This window comes from Protobothrops mucrosquamatus, unplaced genomic scaffold (assembly GCF_001527695.2).
Source record: "Protobothrops mucrosquamatus isolate PMUCROS unplaced genomic scaffold, P.Mucros_1.0 scaffold276, whole genome shotgun sequence".
In the NCBI taxonomy this organism is placed as follows: Eukaryota; Metazoa; Chordata; class Lepidosauria; order Squamata; family Viperidae; genus Protobothrops; species Protobothrops mucrosquamatus.
In genome coordinates, this window is record NW_015386620.1 from 335,478 (window position 1) to 362,307 (window position 26,830).

Genomic DNA, 26,830 nt, shown 5'->3' on the forward strand with positions numbered 1-26,830 from the left:
TACATCAGAACAGAAGAAAGAAACATGTACATCTACCAACACATAAAAGATGTAATAGAAAAATAGAAACGGTTTGGGAGCCCAGAGCTAACAGAGAAAAAAAATGCTCTTTTGGGATAAAACATTATGTTGATATTTATCCCACAATCTAAATATAATGCTAAAAACTAATGCTAACATTATGTATCTTTATAGGCATACCTACTTGTACTGAAAAAAAGAGCCTTTTCATTATAGTAGTTCTAATGTGAACTGACCAGGAGCTCACATAGATAGTACATCTAAAATTAGTATGACAATTAAGAAAGAGACCATCCTTTTAAGGTAGTACCGTAATACTACATTATATTGTAATTGTATAGTAACATATGCTAGTATCCCTATCTGGAAAAGAAATGAATGCAAGACAATCTTCATTCATTCCAAATGAATGTTAAAAATCCCTCAACATTAAGAATGACTTTTTAAAATTACCATCGTATTGCACAGTACTTTGTTTTTTGCTTTATCTGTTTATTCCTTTCCCACCATTTGGTCTTGGGGAAAAAAATCCTATAAAAATATGTAGATACTTTGAAATATTATTCAAAACTGGATACTTCATACATTTCAAATTATGTTGAGGATAAAAGAAACCTTATCAGTTTCATAAAATGGTTTTGACATCTACAACAAGAAAAAAAAAGTATAATGGGGGGGGTGTCACATTTTTTTCACTTCAGCAGTCTGTGTACTTTCTTCTGCCTCTACTATGGTTTTTTAAATGGTGTATAAACCTCTCTCTGCATTATCTCCTTTTGTCCCATTTTAGAAAGGAATTATGTTCACAATAGTAAGAATAAGAAGCCTTAGGCATTCCTATGGTTCATGCTTAAAGACCAAATTTCACTGCAGGTCTTGCAGAGAAATTTCATTGCCAATTTTATTGCCAACGCAACAAGCACAACAAAAGTGCAAAGCTGTGAATATTAGGACTAAGTTTGAAAGATTATGCTGGATTTCATGAACCACAAATGGGCATGAAGGCCAAGGACTTCTCTTTGCCCTCCCACTGACCACCGGGCTTCATTTCTGATTAGTATTCAGATTTTTCATTACATCTGAACCAAACAATTCCCATTTAATAGCTCCTTAAAGCAGTTAACAAAATAATTGGTTATCAAACAAATCCAATCCAGGTTTGACTGACACAAAACTACAATTCTTTGATTTTCACGTAAGAGGGGACTCCAAATGTTCAATGCAAGCTGAGGATCAAGTGTCAACCATGGGATGAGGAGCAGTTGGAAGAGGGGAGACAGAAACATTTGACCCTGGCACTCATACTTGGCACATAAAACAGCTAGTTAGGAAAGATCACCTGAACCGTCTAAAATAAATCTTTCTCGCTCCTGAGTCTGAAGCTTTATGTCTCAATTTTAATTTACATTTACAGACAGCTAAGCAGAAAAGATACCAACTGACAAAAGAACCGAACCCTAACGACCGGATTAACGATTTATGTCTACCCCTCCAATGGAATTCCATGGTTGACCGTTTCTCAGTTTTCGTACGTCTATAAAGGTTCGGAAAAGGTCGACTTGTTTGTAGTCGGTGTGTTTCGGAACGAAATCCGAGACAATCAAGTCCCTCCATAATCTCTAATGTTAGGAATCCTGTGTCTCTCCCCGAAAAAGCAGTCATTACAACAGAAACACAAGTCAGGGAAAGATATTCTAGAGAGATGGGCCCTTTTGTCTTAAAGGCTCACATGAAATCCAGCACAGAGATGGCTGTTTTTTTCTGAGTCGTTTCAATAAAATTGAAATAAAATGACAAAGCCTGTATTAATCATCAGGAGCTCTTATCTATTTATTCACTATAGCACGCCAAACCATTTTTTCTATCAACTGGGGATGATATGTTTATCATGGCTGACTCGTCCTTCCCAAATTCAGATGTTTTTGAAACCTTGCATTAGTGACTGACACACTAACCTAGCTTCGAGGAAATGCTGGTTTGAGTCTGCTTTTGGTTGCTGAAACACCCTGAGTTGGCTTTGACCCAATCATTATCTCTCAGTGTACTGCAGCCCCACCCCAAGCTTGATATTGTGGGGAATAAGCAAAGGAGAGAGTCGTAGGAATACCATCTTGAGTTCCTGGCAGAAAGCCAGGGTAGAATTCTAGGAAATAAATTAAATAATACATCAAAAGGTAGAATACAGTGATGTATAATTTATGCAGAATACAGACCTTTTCAATGAAAATTTATTTTAGTAAGCCCTATCAAAAAGGGGAATACAAAAAATATATATCCTTGACTTTAAAATCACTCTATTTCCCAGAGCACTTCTCAAATCCTCTCGGTCTTTCCCAGGAGTGGTTCTTAAGATAAACCGATACCACTTTGCCCCAACTGGTGTATCACACAATACCTGTTTCCTTAAATCCTGAGCCGATTGGTGAAGGGTGTGGTGGTTGTTAGCAGTGAGCCCTTTTGTGGAAAAGCCCGTGTTTGTTGAAGAATGGTGATTAGCAGCAGACTGGTCCTTTCGACTCTCAGACCTGTGTTCACTGTTTCGTTCCTTTGCTGGCACTGAGTCTTTGACTTTATGTTTCTGAACAGGCTCCCTCTCTTTCACTGATTTGCTGGATCCATTGAAGACTGGACAGAGAAAGGGGGGGGGGAAACAAGAAAGAGAAAAAAATAGTAAGAATATGAGAGAAATTAATTCTATTTCAAACAGAAAATACCACTGCTGTTAGCTGCTGCAATTAATGTATACTTTGACACAAATAAATCTTCACTAGTTCGTCACAGTAGGACGCGCAGAGTTAGAAACAGACACAAGTAGTCCTTGGCTTACAATCATTTGTTTAGTGACTGTTCAAAGTTATGACACCACTGAAAAACCTATGACTGGGCTTTGAACTTATGACCGTCGTAGCAGCCCCATGGTCACATGATGAAAATTCGGCAACCAGCATGTATTTAGTATACTTGCAGTGTTCCTGGATCGTGTAATCGCTATTTGTGACCTTCCCAGCTGGCTTCTGATAAGCGAAGTCAATGGGGAAGGAAGGCCAGATTTGCTTAATGTCTGGGTGATTCACTTAACAACTGCAGCGGTTCACTTAAAAGCAGGTTAAAAAAAAGGTTGTACAATGTGGCATAACTCTGAATTTTAGTGGAACGAATCCTTATCTTAAATACTAGTATTCAACTCCTGATGGACATTAGTAAAGTTAGATATAGGGTCACTTCTAGACATCTGTTCTGTTCTTAGGATAGATACCGAATATTTCGTGAAAACGAGACACGGGGTTGTTCCTATTTATAATCGTATTTTAAGGGGATCTTTTTTTCCTGTGGTCTTAAATAAAAGATTGGGAAAAGCCCCAATGGTATGCAACTAGTTTCAGTGGTTCTATCTCAGATCTTTTGGATACAGGCATTTATTTGTGAGAACATGTAAAACAACAAAGAGAAAATTGGAAGTGTTAACATAGTAAGCTCAGTTCAAACATTCTATTCATCCTTACAAGGACAGAGCAATGATTGGCATTCCCACTCCAATGGCTACAAAATATACTCATGATGATGTCAAGCTGGGAACGCCTGCCAATTAATGCTCTCTCAATGCGATGAAGTGACAAGTAACAAAATTAGAAATAGCAGCCGCAGCTTTTGAAAAATGACAGATTGAAACCACAACTGGGCAGGAAGATGAAGCAGTTAAATGGGAAAAAAAAACACTGTGGTTTTTCTGAATATTAAAAAGCAAGGCAAAAACAGCTATTGACCAGCTCTGCTTCGCTTGTCCTTTACTTCTGAATCCCCCAAATTTAAAATAAATGAACATACTCCCAGTGAAGCCATTATTAAAGCTCATTATGTAATAAAGATAATTAAGTGCTGTGAAGCAATGTCATTCAGTGATTAATATTATCTATACAATAAATCAGCCCCATCATTTATATGATAACCATAACATTATTTCAGACTAATTTAGTTAAACCACAGAATTTATTACAATTTGCATTTGGGTCCTATATTTTTTGCAACCTGCATCAACTTTGCCATCTCTTTTGCAAATACTTTCCATTGTGCTGTACGTACCTTATTCTAACAATTAAGCAGTCAAATACAAGTAGTCCTCGACTTACAACCACAATTGAGCTCATTTTTTTTGTTGCTAAGCAAGACAGTTTTTAAGTGAATTTTGTCCCATTTTACGACCTTTCTTGCCACAGTTGTTAAGTGAATCACTGCCAAGTTAGTAACCTGGTTGTTAAGTGAATCTGCCTTCCCCATTGACTTTGCTTGTCAGAAGGTCGCAAAAGGTGATCACGTGACCTTGGGACACTGTAATCAATCATAAATACATGCCAGCTGCCAAGTATCCAAATTTTGATCAGGGGACCATGGGGGATGCTGCAATGGTTGTAAGTGTGATAAATGGCCATAAGTCACTTTTTTCAGTGCTATAGTAACTTTGAACGGTCACTAAATGAATTGCTGTAAGTTGAGTACTACCTGTATTTCCATCTTTACTTTAACTAGATGATCCCTGTAATGGATTTTACATACTTTTCTTAGTTTAAATTCAGAGTCACAATCTCCATTGCAATCCATTCTTCCAACGGAGAAAGAAAAGAACAGAACAAAACAAAACAACAGGCCATCAAAGTTAACTGTTCTCGTCCTTCAGATTAACAAAAAAATATAACAGAAAAACATAACAGGAAGCTTCCCTCCTGATAAACTTCCAATAAATTAGAGGAAGGAAGCATTTGAATTATGAAAAATGTTGGCTGTTCCTAGTAATTCTTTAGAAAGAGAACCTCTTGCAGAACAGAACCGGGGGGGGGGGGGATGAAACCAATGTTTCCTATTTAAATTACATAAATCAAGGAAAAGCTGACTTAAGAAATTAAACAAGCTAGGAAACAGCTCCATAAAGATGGTCTTTCTCTTCAAAGAAATAGGTTGTGAAAATAAACATTTCCTTTTGATGAAACTGACTAGGCATCCCCTAGTCAGGACAATGCAAAATAAGGCAGAGGGGCAAGGCAGGAGAATTCATCACCGAGTCCTAGAGAAAGAACACAGAACTGATTTACTGCAAAGGTGCTGCCAATGTCAATAGAATATGTATGACTTTTGTGGGAGATAGTGGCCCAGGTATTATTTCATTCTGGCGGTTACAGTTTAGGGCTTCCAGCTACTCAATGCCAAATATATTTTTCAAGCTCTACCGACAAGGCATTGATCAATTTATCTGGATATGACATGAAGGTCACGTGAAGAAAGTGCATTGTGACTAAGGCAGCTCTGCTGATTTGCAAAGAAATAATGGATGTGAGTCTACAAGGTAAGTAGGCTGTATTAGCGCCAGTGTTGATATATTAACCTAGCAATTAGAGACAATACCAAATCTGGAACGAATATAACACTGTTGGCAGGCCTAGTCAACATCAACGCTAATGTTTTGCTCTAGTTTCATTTTCAACAGAAAAGAAAAATTCCGTAAGAAACCATTAAAATGTGGTTCTGAAGCAGACAGGACACACCGTTAAATTAAATGGATAAATTATTGGATATTTGTTTTGAGTCAAAATGGTGCTTTTCGGACAGACTCCCCAACTGGTTGTCCTTCATATATGCTAGATATCAACTCCTATCATTTCCAGTAGGACTAACATTGGCTACATGTCTCATAAATACGAGGTACTGTGCAGAAGAGAGAACTCCAGTTTTGCCTTGGTTGTCTTTCTCATCATCGATATTCTCCACTCCAACTTGCTATATTCAAAGACATACCATGTCCATTAGGAACTTGCTTTTGTGTTTTCCCTTTCCTAGGAGTAGACTGGCATGAAGATGAAGTGTTATTTGTGGTCACTTTCGCATCCTCAGTTTCTTCATCATCTTCCTCCACTTCCTCCTCATCCTGAGAACTTCCAAAGTATACCATGCTGCTGGGCAGGGCAGAAGAACCTGAAAACAAATCAGGGACATAAATATTGTAGCTGTTTGAAAATGGCTATTAAAAGCAAAGTTATTGAGGAATACAGAGTAAGGGCGCAAGGAAATGGATTTCCAGTTCAAAATTGCTCCTCCCCCCCTCTTTACTGAACATATCCCTAAATGTTTGCATATGAAACTCAGCTACGTCACCTCTTTGAGTTGGTCAGACAGAGATTTCTTCATTTTTTGTGTGTCAAGGAAAGATAGAGGAACAGAGACAGAAATGGCAGTATTTGAATTGGGAAGGCCTTTGTCAAGTAGACTGAGCCATAGCTCTTATCTGAATCACCTACATGCATTGTTAAAGAAATTTTCATGTGATAGGCATGGCTGCACAGGGCTGTTTATGGAGGAGTCAAAAAAAGGCAAGATGGGACTATATATGTACGTATATGTATAAAAGGACAGGGCTTTGAGATGTCATGATCTTTTGACCTTTCTGCTCTGCTCAGATACCGATACTAAAACTTAACCTTTCCTATTTCTAAACTGGAAGACTGCCTTGCATCTCAGCTAAAGATGCCATTCAACTGAACAGCAATTTGGGGGCATGCTTTTGAAGTGACAAAAACATTTCTTTCCTATATTGTGAAAATAGCATATGAGTAATGGCCTTATCAGCACTCCATCACCAGAAACTCTTGTCTTTCAACTCACTTGAACTGGAGTCACAAAATATCTCACTGTAGGGACAAAAGCATTTAAGATCCTTTTTATCATTTTTAAAGGACGTCACATATATACACATACATATTTTAGAACTGCCCTATGGCCATTTATGATCAAAGGATAAACTAATGTCTCTAGTATTGTCCTCTTGGTTTTCATAAATGCAAGGTTTCCCTTACCCATCCTTATAATATAAAAATACTGTGCCTGTCATGAGCAGAACATGAATATCTGGAATATGGAGGCCAGTGTGATAAAATGGAGATCCAATATAGTGTAATGAGTTTGGATATTAAAGTAGAATTAGGAACACAATGGTACAACTGTAATCTCAACCACTGAAATTCTCTTGGTAATTATGCCTCAGTCCAATATACAATAGCTGTTCTGGTGGAAAACAATTATAAGACAAGTGATATGCACGCCACCTTATGTTCTTGGAGGAAAGGTAGAATATAAATCTAACAAATGAATGAATGAACCTTTATTATCAAAGTACAACATGTATACAATAAGGTATTGAAACATAGATGTGATGTTGCATACATTATTTACAATATAGCTTTCAGGTAAGAAAGACGAAGAACCTAGCCTCACTTCTCACATGAGAGCACCTCAGGACCTTTTCATTTGCCATTTACCTTCATTAGTCTTCTGGAAGGCCATTTGAGATGACGGACGTTTATGATTTTTGTTTTTAGGCACATATGTCAGAAATGCAAAGCATATGTCAATAAAATAATCGTGTTTCATCATACTACTAAAACACTCACTGCTGAGAAACACAATCGGTCACATTTTAAGCAGCCAGCCCTGGGACATGAAGTTTGCTCAGGTATTTCAATGTTATAACCTCTATGAAGCTGCCAGTAGAATGATTACAGTTTTCAGTTGAGGTTACCCCCTCTGCCCAGTTTTATACACACTCATACAGAATCAATTCCATTAAGAATTCCAGGTACAGCCTTGAGAATACTTAGATAATTTATAGTTTGATCCCAAGCCTTTTGTAACTTGGGTCTGTAAATTAAGGGCGAGAGAATGACACATTTTGAGATTGGGACTTTAATTCTGAAAGGAGAGTGGGAAAAACAGATAATGGCACAAAATCTAGTATGTGATTACTATGATTAAATATCGCTTCTTACTGAGTAAGAATTAACATTACTAATATTCATCTTATCTTCAAAAACTTTTAAAAATTCAAAATGTTAAAAATTACAGAAAGGCATTTATTTTATCTGTACTATCCCCAAGATCAAATACAATGCTGTTTTCAGCAATGGTTATGGAAAGTAATAAATCCATAAAACATGCAGCTGAACTTACATACAGTATTGATATTCTCTTGGCAAGATTATAAAAAGTAAACAGTGTAAATCTTGAATTCTGCGCGACAAAGATGAAAAGTAAACCAGCCTGGTACAAATCCCACTAGACAGTATTTAAAAGCAAATCACAGAATTTCTTATTAAACCAAGCTGCAAGTAGCAACTTGGAAAGTAATGGGGAAACATGAATAAAAATACAGAAAATGTAAATATTGGTCACTGCATCAACTCTAGTTTCCTTTTCTCTTGGCTTGATGCACTTTTTCTTTTTAAAAAGAGAAAACTACGAAACCAAGAGTATAATTCAGTATCTGTTTATTTCTAAGAATACCAGGCAAAACTTTCACCATATTTATTGAAGTGCAAATTAAATGTGTTTTTTTTTAAATCTGGGCATAAATCAAATTGGTACATTATAAATCCAATAGAAGCTATTTCAGTCCAATAGCCTTCTGGGTAATTTGGGTTGTGGTTTTTTGGGAAAAAAATTGGATTCTTTTCTATGAATTATATGCCTGAGGTTCCCCTTTCCTGTTTCTAATCCTTTCTTTCTTTTCACAGGTAAATACAGCTCAGCTGTACTCTTCAGAAATGCTAAAACAATTGAAGTCTTCCCAGGGAATAAAGCTACATCTTGATATAGGGGCCTCTGGTTTGACCAGTAAACATGTCCAGTGCCAAAGGTTACATTTCTTAAGGATTAAGGATTCTCCTGTTTGACAAGAGACTTCATTTAATGATACATATCGATGGAAAATCCTAGATATGTTGCCTTATCTTCCACTCAGTATTCAGGTAAAACCAGGAATATCAGTGCAAAGGAAATCTGATCTATTTAAAAGGCTGCTTTTGCACTTGTCAGTATGAGGTAAAGGGTCCATCTGGTTGATGGGACTCGGGTCTATCATTTCCAAGAGGAAATAGAGTAACAATGTACAGGCTTGCTCTCTGCAGTAAACATGTAGGCAGAGCTTGCTTATGCCTCAATAAACAGGAGCACTTCTTGGGAGAGTCAATTTAAAGTCTGCAGAAGGACTCTGCCTGCCCTTCAAAGCATCCGTCTTACATCACTAGTGGACCTTAGACAGCCTAGAACTATGCCTGTGACATATGGCCCAATGTTATCTCCACTGCTATCAACCCCTCCAAAGCAGCTGGCGGGAGTGGAGAAAACATGTCATAATTGTTTATTCTTCATGGTAGTGGCATACAGATGGGATTTAGGGGTTACTATTTTTTATAGGAAAGGAACAGATAAGGGATAGACCGTGGTCATTGAAATCATCTAAAGGGAACAACTCAGCTTTATTCTCACTCTCCGAGAAGAGAAAAGATAAATAACCGAGGGAGTAATAATAAAGAAAGAAAACAAAAGGATTAGGCTTTTTAGCAAAACATTTTTTGTTTTTTTTTATTACTAAGGCTGGGTTTGATGACAGACTCTCCTTTGATGACCGCTAAACAAGTGGATTAAATTGCTGAAGAGTATTTGAAAATACCGAGAACATACATTTTACTTTTCAATGCTAAAACGCAAGGAGAATTCTAAAGTAAAAATGAAGTATTGGATGGGAGATGACACTGATAATCAGTGCTTACTATGAATGATGCTTAAGTATCAAGGCTGGGCAAAATAAAAAGTCCTATTTGGCTTGAAAACCCCAGTTAAATACAGAAAAATCAGACCTGAGGTAATTTCCCCTAATAAACTACTTCCAAATGTTTCAAAGAGGAAAAAAGAGACAGTATCAGAACATCCTCGAAGGTGAGATTCAAGAGATGAGGAGAAAGATCAGTAGCTGAAAGCAAACGAACCAAGCATGAGATGATGACAGTGATTATGATCATCTTAATGTATTAAATATATAAGCTGCCCAACTCCCAGAGATTACCCACATCTGCAATTGTAGTGTAAGAATCAAACGTAATAAATGAGGGATAAGCAATGTGATGCCAAGTACCAGGACAGCCCATAGTAAGGACATCCTGTTTTGTTTTTAATGGCCAAAAGCTTATCATTTTTATACGATTTGTAAGATTTCCATTGCTAAATGACATGGTCATGTGATATCCCATTTTACAACTGTATTGCTTAGCAAGTCTCTGGTCCCAAATCCCATCGAAACTCAAGGATTACCTGTACTAAGGATAAAGACAGGCCCAGAAAAAAAGAACCTTTTTTAAATATTTGGGGAGGATGGGAATCTCTAGTATAAATATATTTTAGAATTATTTTAAACAATGTCATTTATATGAATCCCTCATCTTTGGAGTTAATATACAATGTCAAATAAGCACATGGATTTGAATGGACAATACTTCAATTAGTGAAGCATTACTCAGATTACTGTGATTGTGCAAAAGGGAAAATCTGCTTTAGGGGCTTTTCGGCTGCAATTACTGATTTCAAGAATCCCTTCTCTTACATCTTCCTTTTCCCATTTGGCTGGTAATATACTCATTTTAACTGCAGTTGAATTAAAGTATTTTGTCCTGTTGGTTAATCTTAGTGCAGTATGATGCAGTTGTCACCAATAATTCTCTCCATGGTCTCATTCTACTAGAGATGGGTAATCTATTCCTGGAATTTACCACTTTAGATTGCAAGTAAGAAACCAAATCATTTCTCAAATAACAAAGCACATAAATCTCTGAAACTCCTAGTCAAACCTTTCTTCCTAATACACTGGAGATAAAATTTATACAAGATTGGAAGCTGTGTATAGGTTTTCTTTTATTTTTGATTGTAGAATCATGCCAAAAAACCTGAAAGCATGAAAATATAATAATAATAATTTCTCTTTCCTATCTATACACTGGTTTTCTTAACTGTTCCAAAACACTTGCAATTTGTTTTTGAACTATGCTGATTTGACTTTGTTTAACGTGAGCTCAAAATGCATTCAACTGCAACAGATCCTACTGTTCCTTAAGGGGGCCCTTGTGGATATTTGGAGATTGGAAACATGCGGGTGGGGTGGGTATTTGAGGAACTGCTTGTGTGTGTTTTGGAGATGCGATTACAATACTTTAAAATGCAAAATCTTTCAAAGAGTAAGTTAGGAAGCAATGCCAAGTTACATGGCTTTTAATCAAAACCTTGAAATACATACTACATACAAACACACACACAGACACATACATATTTGTTATGTATGTTTTGGCCAATTGGTTTTCCGCTTAGGTCTGAACGTCTTTCCAAGAGAACCTAGAAGTCCATCTAGCATCAGCCCATAAAGAAAACAGGAAATTGCAAATAAAATCATTAATGACAAATAAGGCTGGGCTTCATTAATAGAGGGATAGAATCAGGTTCATGTTTAGTGTTAACAACACATTATAATATCTTGTTAAAACCACACTTGGAATATTGAATCCAGTTGCCATGATATAAAAAAGATGTTGAGACTCTAGAAAGAGTGCAGAGAAGAGCAACAAAGATGATTAGGGCAGAGGTCCGCAACCTTTTGGGCACTAGGGACCGGCTCCCTGGAGAGAGGTTTTTCCACAAACCAGATAGCATGTGGTTTTGTGTGCTGCTTGTTTGTGCAGACTGGCTGCTGGCATGCCGCGGCCCGGTACTGGTCCATGGACCGGGTATTGGAGACCCCTGGATTAGGGGACTGGACACTAAAATATATAAAGAACGGTTGCAGGAATTGGGTATGTCTTATTTAATAAAAAGAAGGATTAGGGGTGACATGATAGCAATGTTCCAATGTTTAAGGGACTGCCACAAAGAAGAGGTGGGGGGGGGTCAATCTATTCTCCAAAGCATCTGAAGGCAGAACAAGAAGCAATGGATGGAAATTAACAGAGGAAAAATCCAATCTAGAACTAAGGAGAAATTTACTAACAGTGAGAACAATAAGTCAGTGGAACAGCTTGCCTCCAGAAGCTGTGAGTGCTCCATCACTGGAGGTTTTTAAGAAGAGATTGGACAACCATTTGTCTGAAATGGTATAGGATTTCCTGCTTGAGCAGGGTGTTAGATTAGAAGACCTCCAAGATCCCTTCCAACTCTATTATTCTGTTAAAATCAGAGATTAAATTGAAGAAGGAAATCAGGGTCAAAGAACTGAAAATGCAAACACTATGCCGAGCAGCAATACAGAGACAGTTCAGGAATGAAACAGCACTAGCACTTAGATTTATATACTGCTCCATAGTGCTTTATAGCACTCTCTGAGCGGTTTACAATATCAGCATATTGCTCACAACAATTTGGCTTCTCATTTTACCAACTTCAGCAGGATGGAAGACTGAGTCAACTTTGAGCCAGTCAGGATCGAAATCCTGACTGTGGGCAGAGTTAGCCTACAATACAGCATTTTAACCACTGCGCCACCACAGCACAGACGTTTTCCGCTCTAGCTGTTAGATATATAGGCCAGGTTGAGCAGATGAGGGGGAAAGTCCCAACTATGCAGAGTGCCTCCTCTGAAGAGGAGACATTCACCATCAGATTCATTCTTACTTGTCTATAATCTTTGCTATCCTTGCAATATAGTGAGAACTGTCCTTAAATACCTTTATATTTTCTCAGTTTCCATTATACTACATGTGCAAGAAAAGTTGAACCTACAGAATTTATGTTCATTTAGGCTCAGTTCTGCTATGGAACTAAACCTGGTATGAAGTGACTCACTTAATTAAGTACAGTCTTAATTTGTATCACTAAGCAAAAAAGAAGTAAGCCGTAGCAAAAATATATAAAAAATAACAGGTAAAATAAATATCCAATACTTTTCAGTAACAAAATATATTCATATGTTAAATTAATTGTTAACTGAATTCACGTTAAAAACTTGTTTTTCAAAAAAATGTATTACAGTTACATATTCAATATCTTTAATCACAGCTGAAGTGAAAAGCATACCAGATTTACTTGATTTTCACTGTAAAACCTAAGTGCTCGAAAGGTTTCATGCTAACACCAACAATGCTAGTTTAAGAATTTATCCATATAATTATGAAATCAATACATTTCTTCTAAGACATTTTGAAAGTTTTTATTCTGTGGTAAAAGACAAGCATGCCTCGTGTGATTACTGTAGTGGATGTTATAACTAGCTAAATATTAAAATATGTTCCATGCCTGCGTTTCTTTAAAAACACTGATTTGTTTAACCACATTTAGTGAGTATGTCAGGAGCATCTCTTACATCTGCTGATTGCTAAATGTAAATGAGAGTTTAATAACTATCATTATTTAACAGAAACCTATAAAGGAGCAGTGCCTTCCTTTCTATTAGGAAGAGACAGGATGCCATTTTTGTAATTGGATGCAGTGTTGGCATAGGAAAAAAAAATAAACACAGAGTACAGTCTTCACTGGCCATATTTCTCAATGATGTCAAACACTCCAAAACTTCTGGGAATCTTCTATAATGATAATTAACACGACAGAATGAAGGTAACACATATATATTTGAATAGTTTCTCTGAAGCATGGAAAATAACTTGCACTTCGGTATTTAGTTCATGGAAGTTGAAAAAATACTGGATAAATCCCTTTTTAACATCACTGACATATAATTGGGGGCAGGGTACACTTTCCCTTTGAGTGAATGCAAGTACTCCTCGATTTACGACCACAGTTGAGCCCAATATTTCTGTTGCTAAGTGAGATAGTTGTTAAGTGAGTTTTGCCCAATTTTATGACCTTTCTTGCCACAGTTGTTAAGTGAATCACTGCAGTTGTTAGTAACACAGTTGTTAAATCACTCTGGCTTTCCCACTGACTTTGCTTGTCAGAAGGTTGCAAAGTGTGATCACGTGACCTGGGACGTTGCAACCACCATAAATATCAGTCAGTTGCCACGTGTCTGAATTTTGATCATGTGACCATGGGGATGCTGCAATGGTCATTAGTGTGAAAACCATCATACAGTTGTTGTTTTTATAGTGCCACTGTAACTTCAACCGGTCACTAAACAAACTGTTGTAAGTCCAGGACTACCTGCATTTGAAAACTGAATTTTAAACTGTATTTTAACAAAGTGAATGAAGATTTCAGCTACCATATTATAAATGATCAGCAATACACCATGCCTGGCAGCAATTACTTACATTATTGCAGAGAGTGCAACTCTAAGATCGGGTCGTGGTTGAAATAAATTAGCTATTTGTTCTTCTTTAGAGAAACAGATTAACCTTCCTCATTCTGCTGACCCCCAAATGCTTGGGCACTACTTCAGTTAAAATGCTCAATAAGTTGAGCAGAGCAGAGGTGTAGCGTGGGGGGTGCAGGGGGGGCCGGCCGCACCAGGCGCAACATCTGGGGGGACGCGCTCGCACTCGCATCTCTCTGCCCCTGCCTGGCTCACTCACTCTCTCTGCAGTGCTGGCTGTGCGAATCCGATCTGAGCCGCTGGGTCGCCGCCCACTGTGGAGGGGGGGGGCGCAAATTACTTGCCTTGCCCCGGGTGCTGACAACCCACGCTACGCCACTGGAGCAGAGAGTTCAACCTTTTCACCAAAATTGTCCTAGTGGACAATCATTTAAATATGAGCCAGCAGTGTGCTGCAGCTGCCAAAAAAGCCAACACAGTGCTGGGCTGCATTAACAAAGGGATAGAATCAAGATCACGTGAAGTATTAATACCACTTTACAATGCCTTGGTATACTGCATCCAGTTTTGGTCACCACGATGTAAAAAAGATGTTGAGACTCTAGAAAGAGTACAGAGAAGAGCAACAAAGATGATTAGGGGACTGGAGGCTAAAGCATATAAGGAAAGGCTGCTGGATTTGGATATGTCTAGTTTAATGAAGAAAAGGATGAGGGGGGACATGATAGCAGTGTTCCAATATCTCAGGGGCTGCCACAAAGAAGAGGGAGTCAAGCTATTCTCCAAAGTGCCTGAAGGCAGGACAAGAAGCAACGGATGGAAACTGATCAAGGAAAGAAGCAACCTTGAACTAAGGAGAAACTTCCTGACAGTTACAACAATTAACCAGTGGAACAACCTGCCTCCAGAAGCTGTGAATGCTCCAACACTGGAAGTTTTTAAGAAGAGACTGGACAGCCATTTGTCCGAAATGGTATAGGGTTTCCTGCCTGAGCAGGGGTTTGGACTAGATGACCTCCAAGGTCCCTTCCAACTTGATGATGATGATGATGATGATGATGAGACATATGTTGCACTCTCATGACATAAGAGTATGGTATTTGTACCAGAGTATGGTGTCATGGCAAATTTATAGCCGGGTAAAGCTGCTGTCTTTACAGCACATACTTGTTTTTGTCATTTGACTCTTGCCTTTCCCCTGCAGACACCTAAGCAGATATGGAGGAGGAGAAAAAAGATGGTGGCCACATGTATGACATCAAAGCCACAATGCATGTAAAAACATTTGGGGCTTTGATCCCATGATGGCAGCTGGAGTCTTGACTTTTTTTGACCCTTCCAGCTTTAATAAATATTCCTGGGAAGCACATCTGCTGGTTGCTAAGACTGAAACTAGCTCATATCCCTGGAACCTCTGAACCCACCAGACTTTAGAACACTGAAGCAAAGCAAAAAAAGAGGCAGACTAAACAAAACCTAGTTATCATCCTTTTCACCACCCATTGTTTTCCCACAAAGCATTCTAAACATATGATTACCTTAAACACATGCATTTGGAACACAATAGGAAAAAAATGCCAGGGAGGAGAGGAAAGATTTAAAATGGGCAAACTAACACTCTTGACGTACGGATATGATATTTAGAGAGTGTTGTTCATAAAAAAAGGGGGAGATTCTTTTTATCGACATACACACTGTATATACACATGATATTGACTTTCTTTAACCTTTCCAACCTGCCTTCAAAACCCCTTAAAGGACCTCAATAAAGGTCTTTGAGTAATACACCTTCGTATTACAATGTTAGGTTGTACACGGTGGAGGTGGAAGGATGCAATTTTCTTGCAGTTCTCTATATCCTGCAAATACCTTCCCTTCCTATTTCCTTTTATGGAATATTTCCTCTCCCCAGCTCTTCTTTTCTAAATGCAATTTGTTTGTGACAAAAAAGGGATGATGTTCTGAACAATCTGCCAATGTCAAAACTTCTTGAATTCAATGTAATACAGGGCAAAGGAAGTGTCCTGTTGTCCAAATAAAAACTTGTTTTCTACATTACACCGAAATAAATAATAATAATAAATACACAGTCCATATAAAGATAAATTAAAGAACTATCAAACCAAAGTTAGAACATGTGTTCAAAGTGTATATATAATTGCACCAATTTCTTTAATCCTGCTGGTCTGACAGGTTTTAAATTGACCATAATTTACACTGTGTCCAAGAACCTCAATTCAGACATTTGCCTGAACATAGGGAAAAGATGACCATGTAGAAAGACGCAGCCTCTATGGTAGTGGTGGCGAACCTATGGCACGCGTGCCAGAGGTGGCACTCGGAGCCCTCTCTGTGGGCACGCGTGCCGTCGTCCCAGCCCTGCCTCCCCCCACGGCCCCCTCCTCACCAGTAGCCCCCCTGGAGGAGAGTCACCCCCAGGCATGGCCGTATGGAGCAACACAGCCAAGGACATAGCTGGGCAATAGGGACAAGACTCTGCCCTCGCACCCCATAGCGTGCAGATGATGCTGCAGGGTGTGGACGGAGGGCATGGCTGCCATGGCGCTGCAGGGCTGCCTGGGCGATCTGCTGCGACGGGCCATGGATGCGGTGCATGGCCCTGCGGGCGGGTGGGGCAGGGGGCGGGCGGGGGCAGAGCAGGCAGGGCGGGAAGCGGAGCAGGGGTGGGGGGCAGGTTTTGGGCACTCGGTCTCTAAAAGGTTCGCCATCACTGCTCTATGGGTTCAAGCAAGAGATCTGAAAGGTGGAGTTGTTGAAATCTAATAATCCGGGACTCTGCTTTATTTGAATCCTGTCTTGTATAGAGTTCTATCCTTTTCAGGGTACCACCCAACGTGGTTGTACAGTGGGAGAAAACTGGAGGAGGAAGTGCTGTGTTTAGGGCTTTGAGCTCCTAAAGCAGTGGTGGCAAACCTATGGCACGGGTGCCAGAGGCGGCACTCAGAGCCCTCTCTGTGGGCATGCGCGCCGTCACCCCAGTCCTAGGCCTTCAGCTGGGTTTTATAAAACCTTTTCGCTTTAGGCCTTCACCGCTGTGTGCAAAAAAAAAAAAAAAGGTTCAATCAGTCAATTTCAACTTCTTGCGGGAAAAAAAAGATCTTGCAAAGTTGGAATTGATTGATTGAACTTTTTAGTCCCACTCAGTCTGCCGTTACTACCGCAGCCACGCCCAGTCAATGGGCCACGCCCAGCCAATGGGCCCCACCCACCGGGCACTCGACGATGCATAAGTGGGTTTTGGGTTGCAGTTTGGGTACTCTGTCTCTAAAAGGTTCGCCATCACTGTCCTAAAGGAAAGACAGGAGATCATCCTAATAATTAAATACATAAACCCTAAAACCATCAAGTAAAAAATATGTTAATGAGTCATGACATTTGGAAAGCAAGTCTTCAATGTCTGCATCCGTCTCTTGATTTAAAAGTGGCAACATGGCAAAAAAAAAAAACCCTCTCTTACCTCGAAGGCAGAGAAATGTAAGGAAATCTTCCGTCTTAGGCTTCCTTTTGGAGAGGTCAGAGATCTGTGTAGCTGGAGGGGGCAATAATGGCTCCACTATCTTTACTGGAGTTGTGCTGGGACTGTTTGGCTGAGACTGAGCAAACTTTCTTTGTGCTTGCAGCCTTGGCCTATGGAAAAAAACACAGGAAACACAAATGCAGTTAGAAGGCAGGGACTAAAACAAAACTGTAGAATTATAGTTATAATATCTTAAAATCAGTGCCAATATAATTTTCTGTCTTCCCTGGGGTTCTTACGATGTCAATATTGGTTTTAAACGTACTGAGGATGTTTGAGTTGTCGTAATGTATAATGTAAACCACTGAGAGTCGTTAAGAGTATGGTGGAATGTACATTTAATCAATAAACCAAAAATAACGACTGTAACTAACTTAAAAAAAAATCCAGAAACTTGCCTTAAAAAGCAAACATCCAATAAGGAGCTTCAAGAAAACAAATATGTACAACAAATATGCTTTTTGGAAGATCTGGAAGCCAATGAGAAGAACGACAGCCGTGAAGCAGAAGGATGGAGTATTTTTTACTAGTAACAACATTCAAATGCAAATTTTAAATTGTGATGGTAATGCTAATATGTCAGGGAATTGCACAGCAGATGTCCAAATGAAGTCAGAAGACGCTGACACGAACTTGTAGTTTTATATAAACAAATAAATAATGTTAAGATATTTAAATTTAGTAGCTGCAGCAGTGGGATTGTATGTACAGTGAGCAAGAACATACAGATGTGGTTGATTGGTTGGAGAATGCTGGGTCCTGTGTGGTATCTCACTGTACAAATCCACTGCTCCAGCTACTAAATTTAAATATCTTAACATAATAGGTGATTATATATATAATTTTTTTAGTTTGCTTCACCATAATGCTTGCCGGCATTTTGAATCTATATTGTTTTGCTGGCAAACTGTTGTATTTCAAACCCCTTCTAGAGCTCATATTTCATTTCTTACAATTTTTTTTTGCATTTATAGCCAAATACAAAATACATGTGTGGCGTATTATTTTTCAAAAGGTGCAGCCCTAAGTTCTTATCTCTTTCAAATATACATAAAGGGTAGGGGTGAAAAAAAAATCGCACTCTATTAATTAGGTACCGTAAGCTGTTAGAGATGGAAGGCTTTGTTCTATGTAACCATATTCCAGCATTTTCATTTGAAACCCCGAAAAGCACTTTCAAGAGATACGTTGCATAATTTGTACTAAACACTGATTTCTTGGAACTGTAATATTAAAAACCCCATATTCATCTACTGCTGTCAAAAGGCCTCATTCTTTAAACATTATCAAAGTAGTAGCATCAATTATGTCACACAAGTAACAGAAGAACTGGTATTTTTTTTTTTAAAGATCAGTTGTGATTTTTTAAAATCACAAACACAGAACTCCTTCGAAGATATGAATCTATACTTTCTCAGGAGGAGATACATACCCATCTATTGGACAGATCCTGAATATGAATAAGACCATAGCACAAACTTAAATAACCTGGTGATGTCCTCTGTGCCACCTCTGCCCTGTAACAGACCTCCCTTCAAATTAGATTTTTTCCCCACAGTCTTCCTAACTCAATCCAATTACTTGTCATATACAACCAACTCTATTTGGCTGTCCACTGACAGAACATCTTACAATCCCAAAGCAGCTAACGTCAGTGGTTTTGTAAGAGTGGAAACTGGGCTGAAATTGAAGCCAAGTTCCTATCATTTCACCAGCTGATAATGAATGTGCTCCTAATTTTGCTCCAAGATGTTGTCATATATATAAAATACTCCAAGATGATCTCTTAATGAACTGTTAATAAGAATTATCTGCTTATGCATATTTTTTGCTTTCCCGCAACACACAATGCAATATTATTAAAAGTACCACCTTTTTAAATATTTAATATAGTGTGTTTCTTGCAAATGTCCTTAAGATTCTCATGATGTAGAAGGAGATGCCAAAAATAAAAAAGCCTCTCCACCACCCCACCAAACAATAAAAAAAAAAAGGAGACCACCACCACCGCCTCCAAAGTTGAAAGTGGAAACTAGTCTAAGAGACTACCTTGGGCATTTAGCTCATTTTTAGCTGTGCTTAAACACATTTTGTCATAATTTTCCTTCTAATCATGGGGATGGTGGACTTGAAAAAAACTGAAGTGCTCTCTGTGACCCCTTCCTCAGTCAGTGACTTATCTCTCCAAGATTGTTATCTAAGAGATGCAGCAGGAATGGACAGGAATTCCCAATGCCCTAGACTCTTAAAAGTGACGAGTGTTACTAAACTTTTGTTTGTTCGTTGTATTCGACGTCGGGGAGGTTTGCTGGTCAAGACGTTAAAACCCCACATGGGTCCGAGCCGTAATTCTTCCGTTCTACGACGACACCGTTCTTCACGAAAGACGTCTTGAAACCGACTACGAACAAGTACTTTTTTGGACAGACCGAGTCACCCGTAGCGTGGGTTGTCAGCACCCGGGGCAAGGCAAGTAATTTGCGCCCCCCCCTCCACAGTGGGCGGCGACCCGGCGGCTCGGATCGGATTCGCACAGCCAGCACTGCAGAGAGAGTGAGTGAGCCAGGCAGGGGCAGAGAGCTGCGAGTGCGAGCGCGCCCCCCCAGATGTTGCGGCCGGTGCGGCCGGCCCCCCCTGCACCCCCCACGCTACGCCTCTGGTCTGGCTACACAACAGTTACAAATTATATGGACAAAATCAAAACTGCCTTTTTGGGGAGGAGGTGCACCCTTGAATCTATTTTAACTCCTTTTCTTTTTCTTTTCAGCAGTAATTTTTCCATGCCTTTTTTTTTTAACCACTAAGAGAGAGAGAGACTGACCCAAAATCACCCAGCTTGCCCTCATGCATATGACAGGACTAAAATACATGACCTCCTGATTTCTACCAAAGTGTCTTTACAAACTAGTTCTCAAAACTAACAGTATTTCCCCGAATATAACATGTTCATTTGGTCACTTTTCAAGTGTGTCTCTATGAATTTTGCTAGGACTGTCTGTCAGTGTCTGTTTCTGTAAGTTCCTATAAACTCTTGCTTATGTCATTAATGATAGTATTTAGCCACTTTTGTCATCTGTTTTCCTGCCTTCCATTATTTTTAAAACAATCATTCTCCCCCACTGTCTCTTATCTTTACATCATGTTTCCAAAATATTTAAGCCTTGGCTTCATTATTACTATTTCCAGTGAATGGTTCGGTCTCAAAATTCAAAAAGGAAATACAGCACAATTAATATGCTACCGCAAGGTTTCAAGCATACTAAACATAAATCAGACTCTTAAGGTGATACAAAAAATAATAATAATGCCTTTTTCAGAACCATCCTGTCTTGCACCAGTAGTTACAAGCATAGGAGGTTAGAGTTAGACCAGATTTCTTTATGTCAGTTATAAATCTCACCACAGTGCATGAAATGAGAAAGTTCAGGAAAAGCTAACAAGCTTATTTCAGCTGCTGAGGTTCCATGCATGGAGGTTTTCTTGTTTCACACTGAGCCTTGAAACTGCAGAGGCTCTGAGCAGCAGCTCACCAGTTTAATGCTGCTTCTGGATGACATTTTGATTGAGCTGAATGGCTGGGACTGCCAGCAGAGCTGGTGCTGTTTACTAGAGAAGTGAGAGGAGATTAAAATGGTTGCAGCGATACAAGTAGCGGCAATGGAGCAGTAACATGTCTGCCTCTGCCTTTCCTGGTGAAGAAAGGGAGCTAGAGAGTGGCATGGATGAGACTAGGAGAGGAGAGGAGAGGAGGCAGGTGGTGTTGGGTTTAGGGTGCTGGTCAGATTCTGGCACTAGAAGAGGGTTGAATATATGGACGGGGCCCTGGGTCCTGGATGAGACTTGGCAAGCACAGTGCTATGCCAAGAGGCAGGCAGGAACATTGCAATGGTGATGGGCTAGGGCAGGGGTCCTCAACCTTGGCAACTTTAAGTCTTGTGGACTTCAACTCTCAGAATTCCTCAGCCAGCTGAGAGTTGAAATCCACAAGTCTTAAAGTTGCCAAGGTTGAGGACCCCTGGGCTAGGGAAATAAGCCGTGAGTCACGGCGTGGCATGCTTCTGAGGAATATATTTCTGGTGTCTTACATTCATATCATCCCTTGTATCTGCCCTGAATATCAAGATGTTAAACTTTAGGAGGCCCGGGGTTTCCAGGTGTTGTACGCAATACCAGGTTGATCTCTTAACCAAGCTCACCACCATTGTGATCTAATTTTGAATAAGAAGGCTGATCCGGTGTGCGTTACTCAGACTTGGCTGGGCACATGTGTTTATGTGCCCCTCTCCAAAATGTGCCCATCCAAGTTTCAATGGTAGCATTACCCATACTTCAGCAATGGGATAGAGAAGGGAGTACAGTATAGTTATTCAGGGGACTCTGGTTGTTAGGGTGCTGCCTTGTAGACAGCTGGGCCTTAAGGAGCAGTAGGGGCTATGGCTGCTCCTGTATCAGTCTTCCTGTTTCATAGCAGCTTCCCTGCTGAACCTGCTCGATGTTATACTGAGGCTGACAATGGAGCCAAGGTAAAAACTTTTTAAAAAGCTTATTTTGTGGCAATAAAAGCAGAGAAATGGGTCCATGCCCTTCCTGGTTCACCGCTCCATTTTGCTGCCTTAATGCAGTGAGCATGCTGAAAATGACAGCCGCTTCTGTGAGGCCACAGCGCAGCTCAGGGATGCTGAGGCCATGGCGCAGCTCAGGGACGCATGACCTGCCCTCCTTTCCCAACATGAGGTCCGGATGTTTTCAAAAGTAAGTGTGTGATGTGTGATGTGTGTGAGGAGAGTAGGCCCAAGGCCTGCGGAGTCCTGCCAAGGTGGGATGGAGGGGAGAGGCTTAAACTGCATGTTAAGTGTACAGTAACTAAAACCTTCCAGACTACTACGGGTAACATTGTGAAAAATATGCATTAAAACCCCAAAATTGTTGCAAAAAATGAGTTAATTGTATTTTGTTTCATTTAATCATTCCAGACTGAGGCCCAGCATCTGAACTTTCCTCAAACGTCCAAAGAGCCTGCCCACAACAGTTTCATCTTGACTTGGGGAGCTAATCTTCAGTCAAGATTATTGTAATTTTATTACATTTTAAAGACTCCTTCACTGAATGTCCCAATAATTTAAATTAGCATGTAGATATATACCGTGTTTCAGTTTGAATATGTTCCCGGGATACCTCATACTAACCTTTGCACACGTGTTTTGTATATCCTGATTAAAAATAAAACATTAAGTAATGCAAAATACAGCCTGAAAATAAAGGATGTAAGAAAGGATAGTCTTTTATTAAAGGCTGCTATATCTCTTCTCAAGTAAAGTGGATGACAACCTTCTCAGCTAATAAAAGAGAAACTGGTTCAAGACCTAAAATTAACACATACTGCTTGTGTATATCTACACAGAAGTAAATTCCACTAAGCTCAATGAAGCTGATTATAAAAATGGAAGTGCATTCTCTCGGTCCATTATTCATAGCCAGATAGAATAACTGGCTGTGAATATGAATTACAATTCTGAATGTATCAGTCAGTAAAAAAGCACTCTCACTTTTAAGTGACATATTTATTTATTTGTTTGTTTGTTTATTTGTTTATTTAGAAAATGTATATTGCCACCTATTCGCACATGGCGACTCAAGGTGGCTTACAAGGCATAACATACACACCTGAAATGATACCATATATAACAAAATACAAAATTAACAAAGATTTTTTAATGTTTATATTATTTTTTAGAGTGCTCAATGCTTTACACACAATAACCAGTTTGATCTAGTGGTAAGCCATCAGGTTAGAAATCAGGAAACCCTGAGTTCTAGTCCTGCCTTAGGTATAAAGCCGGTTGGGTAGTCACTCTCACCTCTTATCTCACAGAGTTATTTCTGGGGGAAAGAGGAGGAGAAAAGAGGAGGTATGTTCGCCGTCTTGAGTTATTTATGAACATAATAAAGGCAAGATGTAAATAAATACTTAAATAAATATATGTTTATAATAACCTTATAATAACCTAATCCTAAAACTATTTTAAAAATTCCATTTTGAAGCTAAACTGCAAATATCATATGTACGTGTATCTTGTTTTGTATTTCCTACAATGTTCTCATAGAATATTACACACATCCCAACCAATATGCCATCATCCTGAACTGAGTGGAAGGAAAAGGGTGCTTGGGCTGCACCGAGACTTGTTTCTGAGATCAAGATTCAGAGGATAATTTGACATTATTGTCCAAGGTATAAATCCCAGTCAATATAAAGTCTTACATGTTTCACCCATATACTTTTATTGACTAGGTACACTGCAAATGCTACTTACTATTAGAAACATAAAAATTATATTTCTGGAACAGATCATTTAGCCAATTCTTAGTTATTATAGTAGATAATCATGATTACAGTCAAATGATTATTTGATGGGCATTTGTATTAATAAAACCCATTTTATAATCTAATTACGCACCTGACCCATTCATTTTACCTTGAAACTAATGATCTATGAATAAGTAACAAGAAAAATACGATTATATTTTAATATTATTTTAATTAAAAAATTATGTAAGGGATGTTTGTTCCTCAACATTCAGCTTGGTTAAACATGATACAACTGAGTAATATGTGAAAAATTGGCAACACTGATTTAGATTGTTCTACAATTCTCTTCTTTCAATAGTGCTGATTAATACAGATATATTAGCTCACTGAATTTACATTTCCTATTTTATAGGACTAATATAAATAAGATTTGAATCTCATTATGGTATTTTACATAGTCATAAAATAGGGAGAGAAAGAGAGACAAGAATTTCTAATTAAGCTTCAGTACGTCCACCAATATAGCTTAGTCCACCCTTCTACCCAAATCTGTTCAAAGGTGAAATAAAGCTTGTTCCAACCATTGCTCTTCAAATAGAATTTATCCTAATAGAGAGGGGTGTGTGGACTTGCACTTTTACTTCCCCAAACCAACTGGTAGGAACAGCAGTTCACTTAGCACCTTGCAATTGCTTATGTGGATTGCGAGCCTCTTGCAATGTAACAATAAATATCCCACATGGATGATATAACTATAGAGGGAAGAAAAAAAAAACTATCCATAATGGCCACCTGATACTGTATATTGGAGGTTTCCTTATATGCCTTGGGCCTTTTTCTCTTAGAGAAAATAGGGTTGTTATCTTAACACTAAATGCACGCACTCTTCCAGTTACATACATTGACAGGCTGGAGGCCTAGAACAATGGCAGTTTTCCCCACCTTGGCGATCATCTTTATACGTATTGATTTCAACTTCCAGAATCCTTCAGTCTACATGGCTACTATTGACAATTCTGAAAGAAATTTGAAAACCTGGATGGCATCCAAGTTTGGGGAACATTGGTCTATGAAATTAAAAAACTTTGGAACCGTGCATATCCAGAGAACGCAGAGCTGTGTATGGAATAAACACAACCAATAATATAGAAGATATATTAAGAAGATACCTGCATGGAAATACAACAAAGGAGTGTTTTATTTGATGTTACACATTCTCACGGCTGCTAGATTGGTGTATGCTCAAAACTGGAGGAATAAAGGAATTCCAACAGAAGAAGAGATTTTATATAAAATTTTATTGTGTGCTGAAATGGATAGGCTCACAATGGAAATGAAGGATAAGACAGAATCAGACTATTTCGAGATCTGGGACAAATTTTATCACTGGTGTGAATCAAGGAGAACTGCTCGGGTTTTAAATTAGCGTTAAGATAGAATTATATATAACTGTATATATAACTGTATTGTATAGAAGAATGTTTATATAGAGATCAAGAATTATGTATTAATTACATGTATCAAGAGGAACATATTGTTAAAAATATTTATTTTGGAATGTCACGTTATGTCCATCTTTGTTTTTAACTGTATTATAAATAAAAAACTTTAAAAGAAAAAAGATACCTGCATGATTAAGCAGAACAATTGCTTTACATTTGGTAAGACAGTGAATGATCCAGTCCAATATACATGTTTTCTGCTATAGCCTGTTTAGAGCCTATTGTATTATAATCCAAGTGCATAAATTGTAATCTTATTTGTTGTGTCACAATTCTGCCATATATTGATTTGGAAGGAACATAAGAGTGTTCCTTTTTTGCTTTTATGCATTGCAGGGTAATAAAAATCCTTTCATTATTTTCTCCTTCGAACTGAAATTTTGTCATTACAAATTAGTTTCCAGTTTGTTTTACCTGGTACAACTTTACATTGAGTTCATAAGATCAAAATGTCAACTCTTTGAACGTATTTTATGGAATCTTTGAGTTTGTGTTCCTTGTGGAGTTGATGGTGATGTATTAATAATTTTTCTAATATTCTAAAATAAAATAACATGCCTAACTTCCGAAATCTCATTTTTGAATTTTTCAAGAAAATGCAGAGCAAAAATTATAGCATTTATTTTAGACTGGGGAAAGGTAGGTTTGATTCAGAATTAATTTTGTAATCAGGAACTATCTTGTCTAATTTCCTCATTACATTTACTCCCATCCTATAATATTAGTGAAGTTTTGTTTTAATTGTTCAGTTCTTAGTAGTCTTTCAACATCTCTCAAAACCAAAGATGATGTAAGAGTTATTGTCTAACAATAGCTCTATCATCAATATTAATTATAATTTGTAGCTTCACAGGGCTCACATTTACATATTGTAATATTGTACCATACTGTGATACTGTAGTTAGTTTTAATCATGATTTGCTAAACAAGATACAGATTTGCTGAACAAGGTTTATCCATGTTTTTTTAATAAATCAGAATGACTACATTTACCACATCACATTAAGCCAAAACTGAACAAATATTATTATTTAAACTGATATGTGAACCTATCAGGTATCTTAAACCATATCTTAAGAGGGGTCTACGACAACTCGCCGCAGCCAACTCACCCCTGTCAACTCGCTGCGACCAAGTCGCCACAGGACAATTTACCATGGCCAACTCGTCATGGAACAACTCATTGCAGGATAAGAGTTACACTAATATCAAAGAAATAATGGAATAGAATCATTAAAGAAAGGATGCCAAAGAAGGGACGAAATGAAATGTGAATGACAAAAATTAAAATATTTTTAAACTATTTTAAATGATTTAAGTTGAATTGTCCATTTTCACATTGCAGCTAAAGTTGACAAACGTTTTATAATAAATTATAAATTAATGTTTTTTAA

The 26,830-nt window shown here is 38.4% G+C and overlaps 1 protein-coding gene across 1 annotated transcript in view; it reads right to left on the reverse strand.

The window, feature by feature from the left end:
• Positions 1 to 17,734, reverse strand: part of JARID2 (jumonji and AT-rich interaction domain containing 2) — a 63,831-nt gene extending 46,097 nt beyond the window's left edge. The window contains exons 1-3 of the mRNA XM_015814703.1: positions 17,565 to 17,734; positions 5,806 to 5,982; positions 2,417 to 2,646 (exon numbers count right to left, since the gene is read on the reverse strand). Coding sequence (XP_015670189.1) covers positions 2,417 to 2,646; positions 5,806 to 5,959 — 384 coding nt within the window. The 5' untranslated portion in view covers positions 5,960 to 5,982; positions 17,565 to 17,734. The remainder of the gene's footprint in view (positions 1 to 2,416; positions 2,647 to 5,805; positions 5,983 to 17,564) is intronic.
• Between the last annotated feature and the right edge of the window lie 9,096 nt (positions 17,735 to 26,830).